This window comes from Prionailurus viverrinus, chromosome B2 (assembly GCF_022837055.1).
Source record: "Prionailurus viverrinus isolate Anna chromosome B2, UM_Priviv_1.0, whole genome shotgun sequence".
In the NCBI taxonomy this organism is placed as follows: Eukaryota; Metazoa; Chordata; class Mammalia; order Carnivora; family Felidae; genus Prionailurus; species Prionailurus viverrinus.
The window spans coordinates 91134998-91150666 of NC_062565.1; the positions used below are offsets into that span (position 1 = coordinate 91134998).

The following is a 15669-nucleotide window of genomic DNA, read 5'->3' on the forward strand; positions in this document are numbered from 1 at the left end:
AGTAGCTTAATAAAGAATGCAAATATAATTTGGTAGTTTTTAAAGAATTTTGAAGGATCCTCAACACAAAATTAGATCAGAAGATACAAATGGATGAGAACACTGATAAAGTAATAAGAGTCTGAAGACTCTTTTCTTCAAGAATATTTCCTTTCCATACCACCTCCCTCCCTGCAAATAAAGGAAAATATCTGTTTAAGCCATGTACACGAAAAACTCTACTGAAAAAAAAATCTGAAACATGCTGGTTGTCAGCTTCTTTACAATAGTCTTAGACAAAGTTAAAGCCTACTAATACCCCACTTTTCTATAGTAAAATTACTACTCTTAGTGGCAATAATAATGATCTAGCTTAGAATAAAAGAGTAAAAGCAGTATGAGAAAAGTAGATAATATTTCTGGGCAGATTGATGGTTCAAAATTTTTTTTTTAATAATTCAAATCTAATATTTGTTTTTGGGTTCAAAACTATGTTGCTTCTAAAAAGTTACCCAAAGAGAATAAAATTTGTGTATAAATGTCATACAAAAATGAACATAATTAAACTGCAAGACAACACTAACTCATCACCTATAATTCCAAAAAAAAAAAAAAAAAAAAAAAAACCACAGGTGAAGCTGGAATCATTTTGAACTTTCTGTTAAGTAAATTAGCACTATTAACAGGTGAGATCAATATGTATCCCTATATCAACACTTAGGAGACTGACAAAATAAACAATAAATTGTCAGAATTTACACTGCAAGACTAGATATTTACATTCATTCCTTTCTTTCTGGCAGACACCCATTTTAAATGCTCTTAAACTCTGGTGGTTTCCAACAATGTGTGATAAGTATCTTTAGCAGGTGGGAGAGCCTTCTTAGAGCAAGGCAGTTTGTAAGTGATAAACATAGTTAAAGCACAACGAAACTTGCATAAAGACAAAGTGGCTAAACTCAATTCTTCTAAGTTTCTAAAAATCTCAAGACAACTCCAGGAAACTACCAGTAATCAAAGTATAGGATAAGAAAGCCCCAAGAAATTTTGTATTTAAATCAAAGTTCTTTTCGTAACTTCATTTTAGTGCCATACTCATATATGTGAGGAAAAGATAACATAACTTACATTAAAAAATGATAAATGCCAATTCATTTGAAGAAGGGAGGGATGTCTAATTTTTTATGCCCAGGCACTTTTTAAAAATTTCAAACTATATATAAGGCTGGCAAAGAACATTTGGGTAAAAGTAAGAAATTCAGGTTTCCTGCTTATGACTTAAAATCTGAGTTCAGCATCAGTTGTATCACAGTAAGCAAAGCATTTTTTTAAATTATTTTGTCTTCCTCAACTACTCTAATTCTTCTGGGGCTTTTAAATACATGTGATACATGACAATATAAATGTTCAATTTGCTGAGCATGATAACTGTATTACAGTTTAGTAGGAGACTGCTATTGTTCTTAAATGTACGATGAAGATTTTACAGGTGAAATATTATGATGTCTGCAACTTCCAGGCCACTGTTCATCAAAAATGTTAAATGTAGGTGTTTGTTTATGTATATGTGAGTGAGTGCATGTGTAAAGAGGATAATAAGAGAAAGAAAGCAAAATGTTAACTGTCGAATCTACACAAAGGTATGCAAGTGTTCACTGTACTATCCTTGTACTATCTAGGTTTGAAAGTTTTCAAAATAAAAAAGTTGGGAAGAAATAACACTACTTGGCCCACAGTTAATATCAAATGCAGTTGCTTGAAAAAAAAAAAAACATATCTATTCAAACCTTCAGCAAAAAATAAAAAATAAAAAATTTAAAAATTTAAAAAAATGCCATACCTAAACAGAATAGAATCTCTACCATAACAGCATATTTAGGGCATTGTGGTATTTGTTTCATAATCTGCCATATCTAAAATATACTTTAAAAAGTGGTATCGCTAAATTATATAATAGACCAAAGGATATTAATGTATAATTATATTAAAAAGACTTGCCAACCAATGAATCTTCCTTTAAATTGGAATTACCACTGAACACTTTCTTACCTTGAAGAGCCTGCAACTTATGATCATTTGAAGAATTAAGAAATCTATCCACAATTGTAATTCTGTTCTGGAGGAGTTTCTCAATAAGTTCAAGTCCATCAGGTCCCAGCAGTTCAAATAGCTTAAAAGAAGAATCAAAACAACTGTTAACTCAAATCACCTTTTTCAAGTTATTAATACCTTATTCAACAGAGGTATGAAGCCAAACTACTAGAGCAAGAAGTACCCAAACAATACCTTGGAAAAAAATAGTAACTTAGGAAAGAAAAGCAACTCTTCATATTGTTACATATCTTTCAGGTTTACGAAGTCAATATGCAATTACTAAAGCACATGATTCAATCTGTAAAAGTAATCATGATTATGATATATATGGTATATAAATAATTATGACATATATACAACAAATCACAGAATTATAAATCCTTACACTTGCCTTTCCTAGGTATAAACAAATGAAATTCCAAAATTAATTTGCTTTTTAATATTGTTCTGGTTTTGGCAAATAGAGTCCAGAGTATGAATTTTCTTCCAACTTACTACACATAACAGCTATCACTTTAGAGTTAAAGAACCATTAAAATGTTTTAATGATTCATGATACACCACATTTTTAATGCTTAATAATTAATTGTATTATTTTATTAAATTTATTTTATTAATGTTTAATTAATACTTTTTAAAATTTTATTTAATTTTGAGAGAGAGAGAGACAGAGCACAAGTTGGGAGAGGCAGAGAGAGAGGGAGACACAGAATCTGAAGCAGGTTCCAGGCTCTGAGCTGTCAGCCCAGAGCCCAACGCAGGGCTCGAACTCATGAACAGTGAGATCATGACCTGCGCCAAAGTTGGACACTCAACCGACTGAGCCACCCAGGCACCCCTTAATTAATAATTTTTAATGCTTAATAAATCTGAAATCTAAAACACAGTTCCACAAAGTACTTTATGTAACTTTTTATAAAAAATTTCCATGTGTATCTTATGCAGAGCAGTTGCCAAAGATTAAGTTTATTCAAGTCAGAGAGCCAGTTTTAGGATTAAGAAAGACTTTCAATCACATAATTATACAAAGTAACTGCTCCAGAAAGCCTTTCAGTTTCTTCCAGTATGGTTCCAGGATGTTTTTTCCTCCTGTCCAGAAATGTTATATCTAATTTTACATGTGAAGATTTTATATCAGCCAAATTCTAACTATTCTCAGAGATTCATTCCACACAAAATCATAATTAAAGTAGGAACTTATGTTAAGTATATATGAAATGCTAACTATTTAATAAATATTTTATTTTTGCTGTTCATTTAACTGACATTATCTACATATAAGGCCAAGGCCCTAGTCCTAGAACCTCTACTTTTGGCCTAAACATCATGGAGTATACCGGGGCCCAATCACTTTCACCCTGGCTCATAAGGCACTAATTCCACACCAGGAGAGGCAAGCCAAGAAGGACTGAGGCTACTGCCTACCCCTTCCATCAGCACTCAGCTCCTAGAGCAAGGGTGTCAGTCAGAGATAAACTGTCCCTTGTCCCCACTCCTAGCTCCAGAGTTTCCCTCAAAGATTTTGTCTGGGGGAAGAACTAGGCTATAAAACAGAAAGGTCCCAATCTCTTCCAAAGGTATGGGCCTCATGTGCAACTTGGCAGAAAGTCGAAGCCTTAGGGTCCTCTCAAAAACAGCACAGATTGTGGTTAACTATAAGTAGAAGAGTCACAAATTGAACAACCAGGTTACAAAAGAGAACTAAGGAAGGACAAGGGGGGGAAGAGCCGATTCCTTCAAAGTGGCCACAAGTTTATTAGTTTGTGGAACAATTTATGCCCCACGACATTTCTGTGACCAGAGCAATTATCTGGTAATTAGTAAAGTTTAACAGCTGGCTAGGTCACAGAAAGAAAAGCAGAGGGTCCTACCAAAACTACTTTCATCTAGGATGACTGTGGATATACCCAAAAGTGTGCCTCCTCAAGGAACAATACCAGAAGCTAAAACACTGTGGGGTAAGGATTAGAGGAATTGTCTGCACTAAAATATCCAGCTAGTCACCAAACCAATAAACAAGCAAATAACAATCATAAACCCTGGCAGTGGTAGATTAGATGAAATAAACAAATTCCTAGAAAGACAAACTAGCAAATAGCAGACAATCTGAATAGATCTATAACAAGTCAAACACTGAATTAAAACAACCCACAAATAAGTCTAAATGACTTCACTGGTGAGTCCATTCAAAAGAATTAATGCCAATTCTTCACAAATTCTTCCAAAAAACAGAACATCTCCCAGGTCTTACTCTAACTCCAAAACCAGACAAATATATTACAAGAAAACTACAGACCAATATCTCTTAGAAGTTGAGACACAAAACCTCAATAAAATACTAGTAAACCATATCCAGCAATATAGAAAAGGAATTACACACCATGACAAAGTGATATTTACATCAGGAACATAAGACCAGTTCAACATAAGAAAATCAGTTGATGCATTACATTATATCAACACAATAAAAAACAAAAGTCACATGATCAGCTCAACAGATGCAGAAAAAGCATTTGAAAAATCCAATAGCCTTTCATGATAAAAACACTTAACAAAGTAGGAATATAGGTACTTTTACCACCTGATGAAGGGCATCTACGAAAAACCCATAGTGAACATCATACTTAATGGTGAAAACACTGGATACTTACCACTAAGAATAGAAACAAGACAACAAAGTTTGCACTTGTGACTTCTATTGAACACTGTGCTGGAGGTTCAAACCAGAGCAATTGGGCAAGAAAAAGAAATATAAGGTATTCAGATTAAAAGGAAAAAGTAAAACTTTCTATTCATAGATTGTCTAAGTAGAAAATACTAAAGGATCCGCTAAAATACTATTCAAAGTAATAAACAAGTTTTCAAAAATCATAATAAAACCATTCAGTGAAGAAAGATGAGACTTTTCAATGAATGATGCTGAGACAACTGGGTAGTCATATGCAACTGAATGAAGTCAGACCCTTATACGATATACAAAAATTAACTCAAAGTGGATCAGTATTCTAAATGCAAGAGCTAAACATAAAATTCTTAGAGGAAAACAGAATAAGATCTTTATGGCCTCAGATTTGGTAAAGGATTCTTAAATATGACACCAAAAGCATGAGCAACAAAAGAAAACACAGATAATTTGGATTTTAGCAAAACAAAATTTGTCCCCTTCAAGGAAAAATGCAGAATGGGAGAAAATATTGGTAAATCATATATCTGCTAAGTAACCTGTACCCAGAGTATATAAAGAACTCTTACTATCAACAAAAATACAACCAAGTAAAAACTGAGCAGAAGGTCTGAATTTATCCTAGGAAAATACAAAAAGGACCAATAAGCAGATGAAAAGATATTCAAAATCATTATGCATCAAGGAAATGCAAACTAAAACCACAAGAACCATTAAAAAAAAAAAACTGGAAAAGAACAAGTGTTGGCAAGGATGTGGAGAAAACTGGAAACCCATACATTGTGGGAATACAAAATTGTACAGCCACTATGGAAAACATTTTTCCGATTCCTCACTAAGTTAAATACAGAATTACAACATGACCAATTGATTCCATTCCTAGGTATATACCCCCAAAGAACTGAAAACATGTGTCCAAACAAAAACTTTTATACATACATGGCTATTCACATAGCCGAAAGGTAGAACAACCCAAATGTCCACCGGCCAAAGCATGGATATACAAAATGTGGTATATCCATACAACAGATATTACTAAGCCATAAAAAGGAACGAATTAGTGTACAACATGGATAAATCTTAAAAACATTTTGCTAAGTGAAAGAAGCCAGTCACAAAAGACCACATACACATGACTCCATTTACATGAAATGTCCAGAAGAGAGAAATCTCTAGAGACAGAAAGTAGATTAGTGGTTCTTTAGAGCCTGAGAAGAAGGTGGGAGGGAGTAGGAGGAGAGAAGCTAAAGGCTTAGGATTTCTTTTTGAGATAAGGAAAATGCTCTAACATGACTGTGGTGATGGCTGAACATATCAATGAATATACTAAAAACCACTGATTTATATACTTTACATGGATGAACTGCACGGTATGTGAATTATATATCAATAAAGATATTTCATTGAATTATAAACCAAAATGGCTTAAACTAAATAATAAAAGTAACCAGAAAAAATTGCTTATGGTTGAAAGATAAAGACTGAATGAAATAATCTTATCAAAATATTAAGTGAATGTTCTCAATTGCTGTTAGTTCAATTTAAGCCCCATGCTTAATGTTAAGAGTGATATTTTAAAACCAACAAATTCAAATTAAAAGATACTTCCATACTCCAAACAAACTATACTAAGAAATGCTCTCTACATACAGCATGAAATGTCTTTCATAGTCTATCAACTCTCAAAGAATGTGTTAATTATTTTTTTAATGTTTTACTTATTTATTATTTATTTATTTTTTTTTTAGGGAGAGCACAAACCAGGGAGGGCCAGAGAGAGAGGGAGGCAGAGAATCCCAAGCAGCCTCCACGCTGTCAGCGCAGAGCCCCATGCAGGGCTTGAACTCATGACCTGTGAGACCATGTCCTGAGCTAAAATCAAAAGTTGGACACTTAACCAACTGAGCCTCCCAGGCACTCCAAGAATGTTAATTCTTAAATTGAGACCATTTCTTCCATAAGAAGATAAATTATCATGGCAGAGTTATCCTTACACATATTCTAAGCTACTTCAAGTTTACTTAATCTGAAATACAACATTCACACATGATAAATTAGAGATTCACAACTTTTTAGTTCACCATAATTTTAGGAAAACATCGGTATATTTGGAAGACAACTTCTAATGTAACATCTCAGGGGGAGGATTACCAGAGCACAGAGCCGTTTCTTTTCTCTTTTCCTTTCCTTTCCTTTTCTTTTCTTTCCTTTTCTTTTCTTTTCTTTTCTTTTCTTTTCTCTTTTCTTTTCTTTTCTTTCTAGCCCATTATTTCTTAAAAATAACATACCTAAGACCTAGCAAAACAGCTGTTTTGCTCTGAATAGTAGGACTTCCATGACTTCCAAGATGAAGAATCCCCAGTAGAATTCTGAGATCAGCTGTTACCAAATTTAAAGTAATCCCCAAATTATGCTTTCCCTAACATTTGCCATTTTCATCCACAGTGAGAGCAGGTGCAGTTCTCATTCAAGATTTGCACTACAAACTAATTTGGCACTGAGCATGACTATTTGTAAAGGTACAGCTGTCTGGATCACTGCTCTATGCACTGACACAAGTTCCAGAAGCTATCAAATTGCAAAACAAGGAGGGAGGGAAAAGTTAGCCATGAGTACAGAAACAGACATCAACTACAAAGTTTAGAAAGAAATGAAAGAAAAGTAAAAAAAAAAAAAAAGAAAGAAAGGAAAGAAAAGAAAGAAAGTTTCACTACCCTGGCTATAAATTAAAGATATGAAATTTAAAGGAGACCACAAGAGTAATAGAGGTTGTTAAAGCCCTGGTAGAGGTTGTTAAAGCCATTATTGGGGTGCCTGGGTGGCTCAGTTGGTTAAGTGTCCAACTCTTGATTTCGGCTCAGGTTGTGATCTCACGGTTCATGAGATGGAGCTCAGCATTGGGTTCTGTGCTGACAGCATAGAGCCTGCTTCAGATTCTCTCTCTCCCACTCTCTCTGCCCCTCCCCTGCTCTCACACACATACACACTCTTTCTCTCTCTCTCTCGAAATAAACATTTTTAAAACACATTATAATCAATATATTATTATTATAAGGTATTTTTTTTTAATTTTTTTTTCAACGTTTTTATTTATTTTTGGAACAGAGAGAGACAGAGCATGAACGGGGGAGGGGCAGAGAGAGAGGGAGACACAGAATCAGAAACAGGCTCCAGGCTCCGAGCCATCAGCCCAGAGCCTGACGCGGGGCTCGAACTCCCGGACCGCGAGATCGTGACCTGGCTTAAGTCGGACGCTTAACTGACTGCGCCACCCAGGCGCCCCTATTATAAGGTATTTTAATAGATAGAGTTTCTCTTAGAATTCTCATTGTTTTATAAATCCATTTTCATTAAATTAAATTATTAAATTGAAGTAGTTCTTTATCAAAATCAAATAGAATGGAAAAAGTTAAAAAATCAACCAAGAGTCTACATTCCTAAGTGTCAAAAAAAATTATTTCAGAGTATGTACACACTAACTTTAAAATGGTATTACTTCCTTGTTTCTTATAATACTTTTAACAGATAAATATAGCTTGTTAATCTCTCAGAAAAAGTACTTCCCACTTTATCCCATATTCTGAATATCATTTTTGTTCCAAAAGGAACAATGGTACAATGGATGTTATATTCTCAACAAAGTATCAAGTGAATCACAAATGGTACATTATAAAAGCAAAAGATAATGATAAACGTTTGAATAATATACCATGGAAAATTATACTATAAACCCTATGAAAATTGAGAGAGAATGAGCTTAAATTAGAACTATAAATTTGTTTTCAAACTGTGATATGCAAAGATTTGCTGAGTGTCTGTGAAACCACAGAATAAATATGATAAACATCCTTGGACTATCAGTTTACTCAACGATTTAGAGAAAAAAATATTATTTTCATTTAAAATACAACTTTGGTCATGTCAATATCCTGTCTGAACTCTGCTTCTCAGGTAAATAAGAACAAAAACCAAAAAAGAACAATTATTTAGTTGCTAATTGCTTGAAAGCAAATAAAATTTTATTATTTATAAAAGGTTTGTCAGTTCCATTCTGTTTCTATGTAGTCAATATTAAAGAATTCATCAAAAGTCAAAACTAAGTCTATTTGGAGTTCTAAAAGACATTTCAAAAGAAAGATCAACCATTCTACATATCAAATAGTCAATGCACATTCTGAAAAATGATTCAGGGATGCATAGTAGACATGGTATCTTGATGTGAGCGAACTATCTTTTTGTATAACAACATGGTTAAGTAGATTATGGGATTAATCTCAATACTGAATTAAGCCACTAATGTTCTTCTACAAGGACGGGCCATGTCTCTGTCCTCTTCAAAATTTTATCAATGATATATAAAGTGAAGACATTAATCAAATTTGCTAATGTGTTAATAAGTTGCATGGTAGAATCAAGATTATAAATTTTCTAAATTGTCTGATATATCTGGCAGGACCTAAGGAGAAGTAATGGAGGTAAATATAAAACCCCACAATTAGGGTAAAAAACAAAACAACAACAAAAACTCATGTGAATTTCTGTAAGATGGGTAAACATGGTCCTACAAATAAATTCCTAAGAAAAATCCTGAAAGGATGGGTGAGGGGGGTGGTTACTTGTAAGGTCAGTATGAATAAAAAATGTAATGAAGCCTGGGAAAAATTTATGTATTAATAGTAATATTTCAAAAATCTCATTTAGTGGGGTTCCTGGCTGGCTCAGTTGGTTAAGCACGCAACTCATGATCTCCAGCAGTTCATTAGTTTGAGCCCTACGTAGGGCCTAGACATTACTTTAAAAAATCCCATTTAGCAACTCAAAGGCTATTACATTGATTACACCATTTTTAGAGTGCTGAGTTCAATTTGAGTCATACTTTTTAATAAGGTCACAATAAAAAAAATATTGTAGAACATGAAAAACAAATAAAAATAAGATATATCTATGCAAACTTTTTCAATAGCAAAATGAGTAGGGGAGGAGCAGAAAGAGGAGAGAAACAATCTCAAGCAGGCTCTGTGATGCCAGCACAGAGGCCAATGCAGGGCCCATACTCACAAACCTCGAATTCATGACCTTAACCGAAACACAGTCAGATGCTTAACTGACTGAACCACCCAGGCACCTCTATTTTCCATTCTGTTTGAAGAATACTAATTCATAGATTTGATAAAGAAAGTGAATTTTATTTTGACCCCATCTTCCTTACCATTCCACACTGCTAAATACTCCTTATACTTCTTTAAACACACTTTTCCTTTGATACCCTTGATACATCACTCTTTTGATGTGTCCTACCACTTAGAGCTACCTTCCTATCTCCATTTCAGGACCACTTTGCCTATCAAATGTTGGAGTTTCTTAAGGCTTAATCCTAGGCTTTCTCTCACTTTCACTCCATATTCTCTCCTTAGCTGTTCACATCTAAGCCCTTACATTCCTTAGCAAACATGCTAAAAACTCTTAATTTTATATATCCTTCCCAGAACTCTACTCTGTGCACAGACTACAGTTCTGGGAAGGATGTATAAAATTATATCTAATTGCCCAGTTATCATCTCCACTTGGAGGTCTCAAGACCTCTCACAATTCTACATGTCCAAAACTATGTTTGGTTTTCTACCCTCTTCACCCTTTTCTAAGTGTTCACTATTTCCATGAATGGTATTACTGCCATCCCTCCAGTTATATAAGTGAAAAGGCTAAAATGCATCCGTAACCACCTCTTTACCCCACAACACCCACACCACCTCTGTCATCCAATCCACTATCAAGTCCTCTTGATCTCAACCACTAAACAGATTTCAAGTCTTTATGCTTATCTGTTTTTAAGCTCCCAAACCTTTACTGCCTGTACCACTCAAAAGACTTCCTAAATGGTTTTTGCACATCTATCCAAAACACTCCAATCCATTCTCCACATAGCAACCACAGTAAATCATATGAAATGTAGGTCTAATACATGCTACCTCCCCTCTACCCCTTGCCAACAAACTTTCCAATGGCTCTCCATTGTTCTAAAAATGGAGTACTGAATTGAAATGCACGTAGAACCAGAATTTCAAAATGTCACAAGTGCTAAACTATGATAAAAAAAAAATACTGATGCATACTCAATTATATTGCTCTGACTAGAATTTTAATACCATTAATACAGTTAAATATAACTTCTAAAGCAGCATCCTTTTTAACTCTCCATTTCTATGTATGTTTTATGTTGAACATAAGGCAGAATAGTATATGTATACACTTTAAATTAAATAACTACATTTATATCAAGGATGCATTATTAAAAATGATTATTAGAAGGTATGATCAAAAAAGTTTGGAGACCAGTGCTTTAAAGTATCATTCTGTTATGAAAGTTTTTCACAATGTAACAGTTTTCTAATCTAGGTATGTTTTATAATTACTACCTATGTTTCATAATACTTTCTCTGAAAAGGTTATTAAATGAATGGTGTTTCTGCAAATTGCTGGTGTTTTACAGAATTCAAAGAATACAAAATATGTATAATCCACTGATACCATCACTGCTCATTTTTTACAACTTTTTTAAGTGCATTCTAAACTAGCAACCCCATCATTATTTCATATTATTCCTTGTCAGTCAATTTAATAATCTAAAAATTTATGAATGCTAGTCTAACATAGCAGCTTAGCATAGGAGAAAGTCAGCCAGGCCTCAAATCATTAGCCTAATGCTCAAGAGTTTTAGGACCTCAGACAGCCTCTCTGAGCTTCCTATGTTCTCATTTGTATAGCAGGAATAAGAGTACACTCCCATCCTTTGCAGGGCTGTGATGTGAAAAAAATAATACATGTAAATGTTTTTGACACAATGCCTTCCATATAGTTAATGTTAGGTGTTTAATATTATTAAAATAAATGAATCATAAAGAGAGAAAGAAAAGTATAAAAAATAATTTGAATCACAATAATATTGATAACAATACCTAACACTTGTATACTATTTGTGTCCCAAGCAAGGTATGAAGTGCTTTACAAATAAAGCATATATTTTCAGGACGCCTGGGTGGCTCAGTCTGTTAAGCATCCAACTCTTGGTTTAAATTCGGTCATGATCTCGCGGTGAGATCGAGCCCTGCATTGGGCTCTTCATTGGCATCTCAGAGCCTGTTTGGGATTCTCTCTCTCTCCCTCTCTGCTCCCCTGCTTGTATTCTCTCTCTCTCTCTCAATCTCTCTCTCAAAATAAATAAACATTAAAAAAAATTAAAGCATATATTTTCCCTGTATCTGAAGAAGTATTTAATGAATTTTTGCTAATTATATACAACACTGATATATTTATCACTTAAAAACAATCATGGTAGAAAATAATTAAATGAAAACACTACAAACATATCTAAAAATCAACTACTGTTAAGAAATAAATGAACACAGCAAATATTAAAAACATCTGATATGCATATTTATGTCAACATGTTTTTAAGAAAGTATGCTCATGATTGTAATATGTGCATACACATATCCTAACTTTAATTTCTGCTGTGAAACTGTTCTTGGTTCAATTGTGAAGTTAAACACAATATATTGTGGTGCTCTGTAAAAAACAGCATTAAGTTTGAAACAATGTTTCAATCAATAATTGGTCAGATCACAGCTTCCTTAATCTTCCTGCCAACGACCAGTAGGTCTCTACTTCAATCTGCTACGTACTAGAGCCAGATCATTCTTCCTTATAGTCATCTTTTACATACACTTTTTCAAAAAACTACAATGTGGTCATCTATGCATTTGGAAGGGACATTAGAGGATAACTAAACAAAGCTCTCGTAAAAGCAATGATTAGTAATGGGAAGAAGAATAGGAGGACAGTTGCGAACATGGGCTTACATTCAGAGAGAACTAACTTTAGTTATCAGTTCTGTCAATTCCTAGCTATAGGACTACTGGCAACTTTCTTAAGCTCCTGAGCGTCAGCTTTTTCATCTGTTAAAAGAAATCAGCACAGTATTTGGCAATAAGCGCTCAATACTTATTGCTGTTAACTGACAATTATTTCCTAGCTGATGAACATCCAGCATACATCTGCCAGCAACAAACTATCTTATAAGATAATTCATGCCACTGCTAGCAAACACACTATCAAAAAATCTTTTCTTATATTGAGCCCAATCAGCCTCTCTATTCTTTCATCTATCATTCTAGCTGTGTTCTCTGGGTTACAGAGAACGATCTTAGTAACATTCTATAAGACAGCCTTTCAAATATCTAAAGATAAAGCAAAGTACTAGTCACGTTTTACCCACAGGTCCTTTCTTTCTCAGGTAAATATACATCAATTCCTTACTATTAGTCATATAACTTGGTTTCTACATAATTCTTTATCCATGTTCCTTTACAAATGTACCTTTTATTGAAACTTAAAAAAAACAGCATCATAAACCAAAACTGAACATAATATTTCAAATATAATTTTATCAGGGCAGATCACAGAGATTACAAGAATTTTGAACTAGATGTTAAACTTTTCTGAACATAGCCGAAGTCAGTCACAACATCACACTGTTAACTCAAACTGAATGTGTAGCCAAAACATTTGGTTTTAGGTTTTTACCACATGAATTCCTAGTAGTCCAAGCTTTCCATATCCTGTATTTTTTATAATTAGTAAAGGCAGAATTCAAATGGATTGCTTATAAAGTTCACTTTCTTCCTGCTTCTTCTTTTTAGTCTTTTGATAGCTTTGTAAATCCATATTTGGGCATCTGTCATATCAGTAAACACTACCCTGAACCTAAGTTCAATTAAAACTATGCCTTTATGCAAATTATCAATTAAAGTGCTGAGGATAGGGCAAATGTAAAAAGAATAAAGAATAAGAAAAAGAAATAAAGAACTGATCCCAAATTGTTAATGGACCAATATTTATGATAAAGGTTTTCAATAAACTATTAATGCCACCTAACTGTATTAATCACTGACATTTCTCTATCTTGTTTGTCTAGTTTAGATACTTCCCTAATATTGTAGCCACTAACCACATGATATCTTTTTTTTTTTAATGTTTTAATGTTTATTTATTTTTGAGAGAGAGAGAGAGCGAGCATGAGTGGGTGAGGGGCAGAGAGAGAAGGAGATACAAAATCTGAAGCAGACTCCAGGCTCCGAGCTGCCAGCACAGAGCCTGATGCAGGGTTTGAACCCAATAACCATGAGATCATGACTTGAGCTGAAGTCCAATGCTTAGCCGACTGAGTCACCCAGGCATCCCACATTGTATCTTTACATTCTAAATAATTATAAATTTAAAATACAATTTATCAGTCCTATTAGCCATACTTCAAGAGACTCAACAGCCACAAGTGACGAGTGGCTACCATGTTGGAGAGCAAACAGAATATTTCAATCATTGCAAAAAGAAAGCACTGGCTTAGAAGATATTTTGATTCTACTGTAAAATGGTCAGGTGAGTGCTAGATAGACCATGTTTACATACCATAATTTATGTCTATTGTATCATATTGACTACCAAATTAGATTTTTTAAAGTCCATAGTTTTACATCAGTTTATATTTGTGTTGTACATTCTACAAGTTTTAGCAAATGCATAATGACTATATGACATTTCTACCATTAATAGTATCATACAGAATAGATCCATTTCCCCGTGCTCCACCAATTCATCTCTTTCTCCCTTCCCAACCCCTAGCAACCACTGATCTGGCTATCTTCAGAGCTTCCCTTTTTCCAGTATGTCATATAGTTACAATCATACAATATGCAGCCTTTTATGAAAGAGAACAGCAGCTAGTTACAAAAGAGGACAGCAGCTAACCCACAGAAATTAAAAATTTGTTTGAGCCTCTAAATGACCAGATTTATAAAATGGAGGAACTGGGTGAAATATTACTCTTTAAGTAAACTTATTTGTGTATCAAGAGAAAAGGAACATTTTTCATAGAAAGCAATACCTATGATTGTTCATATACACATTTAATATTTGTATGAAAATTATTTATTACATTTCATACAGGCTGGTAATATGCAAACAATGTTTAGCCTCTTCCTTATTGGTACAGACAATAAAAATCACAACATTGATTAGGGGTCCTTTCTGTTTCAGGGATTTGCAAGGCACTAAATTCTCTACATAGAAGTTCAATCCCCAAGAATAGTATATCACACATAACTTTTTCTATGTATCAACTGATATACAAAATGCATAAGCAACAAAGATAAGAGAACCACTACTCATATAAAACTAGAAACAGGGCTAAAAGTACTAAAATAGAGCAAATATTTACAAGAATATAAGCAGTGTGTTCCTGGCTTGGGGTTTTTGTTTTTGTTTTTTCCCAGAATCATCATAATACTTATACAGGCTATATATATAGTTGTTATTCTTATTAAAACAACATAACAATGATGATCAATTTTCCTTTACCTTGAACGAAATCAAGATTTCAACTTTAACCCTAAATAGAAATAACAATTGAATAAGTTTTTATTGGTCACTGAATTTAGTTACTCTACTGTTTTCAATTTGTATACTGTTCTTAAATAGCTAAACCCTTAAATAGTTTGCCACAATAAAAAATATGATGATCCTATAAGGATAACAAGTTATTTCTCCTTTAAAAAAAAAACAAAAACAAAAACAAAAAACAACAACAAAAACGCCACATACACTAAAATAGCTATTACTTTTAAACTCCTTCTTAAAATTACCTTGAAAAAAATCTCTTCTCCTTCATGCTTAAGATAGGAAGGTGACTACATTCTGAAAGAACAAGTATTAGCAATTAAGATGAAGAAGAAACAGTGACACAAAATTCATGCTTTAAAGCGCCTCTTCTGGTAAAACAGAAAAACAGAAAAGACACATTTCAAACTTAAAAGCAAGAAAAATATCTCCTTGGGCCAAACATTAAGCAAAAAAGGCAA

At 33.6% G+C, this 15669-nt stretch overlaps 1 protein-coding gene across 1 annotated transcript in view; it reads right to left on the minus strand.

The window, feature by feature from the left end:
* ASCC3 (activating signal cointegrator 1 complex subunit 3) overlaps positions 1 to 15669 on the minus strand; it is a 361738-nt gene that overhangs the window by 292895 nt on the left and 53174 nt on the right. The window contains exon 5 of the mRNA XM_047858492.1: positions 2029 to 2149. Within this exon, the coding sequence (XP_047714448.1) occupies positions 2029 to 2149 (121 nt within the window). The remainder of the gene's footprint in view (positions 1 to 2028; positions 2150 to 15669) is intronic.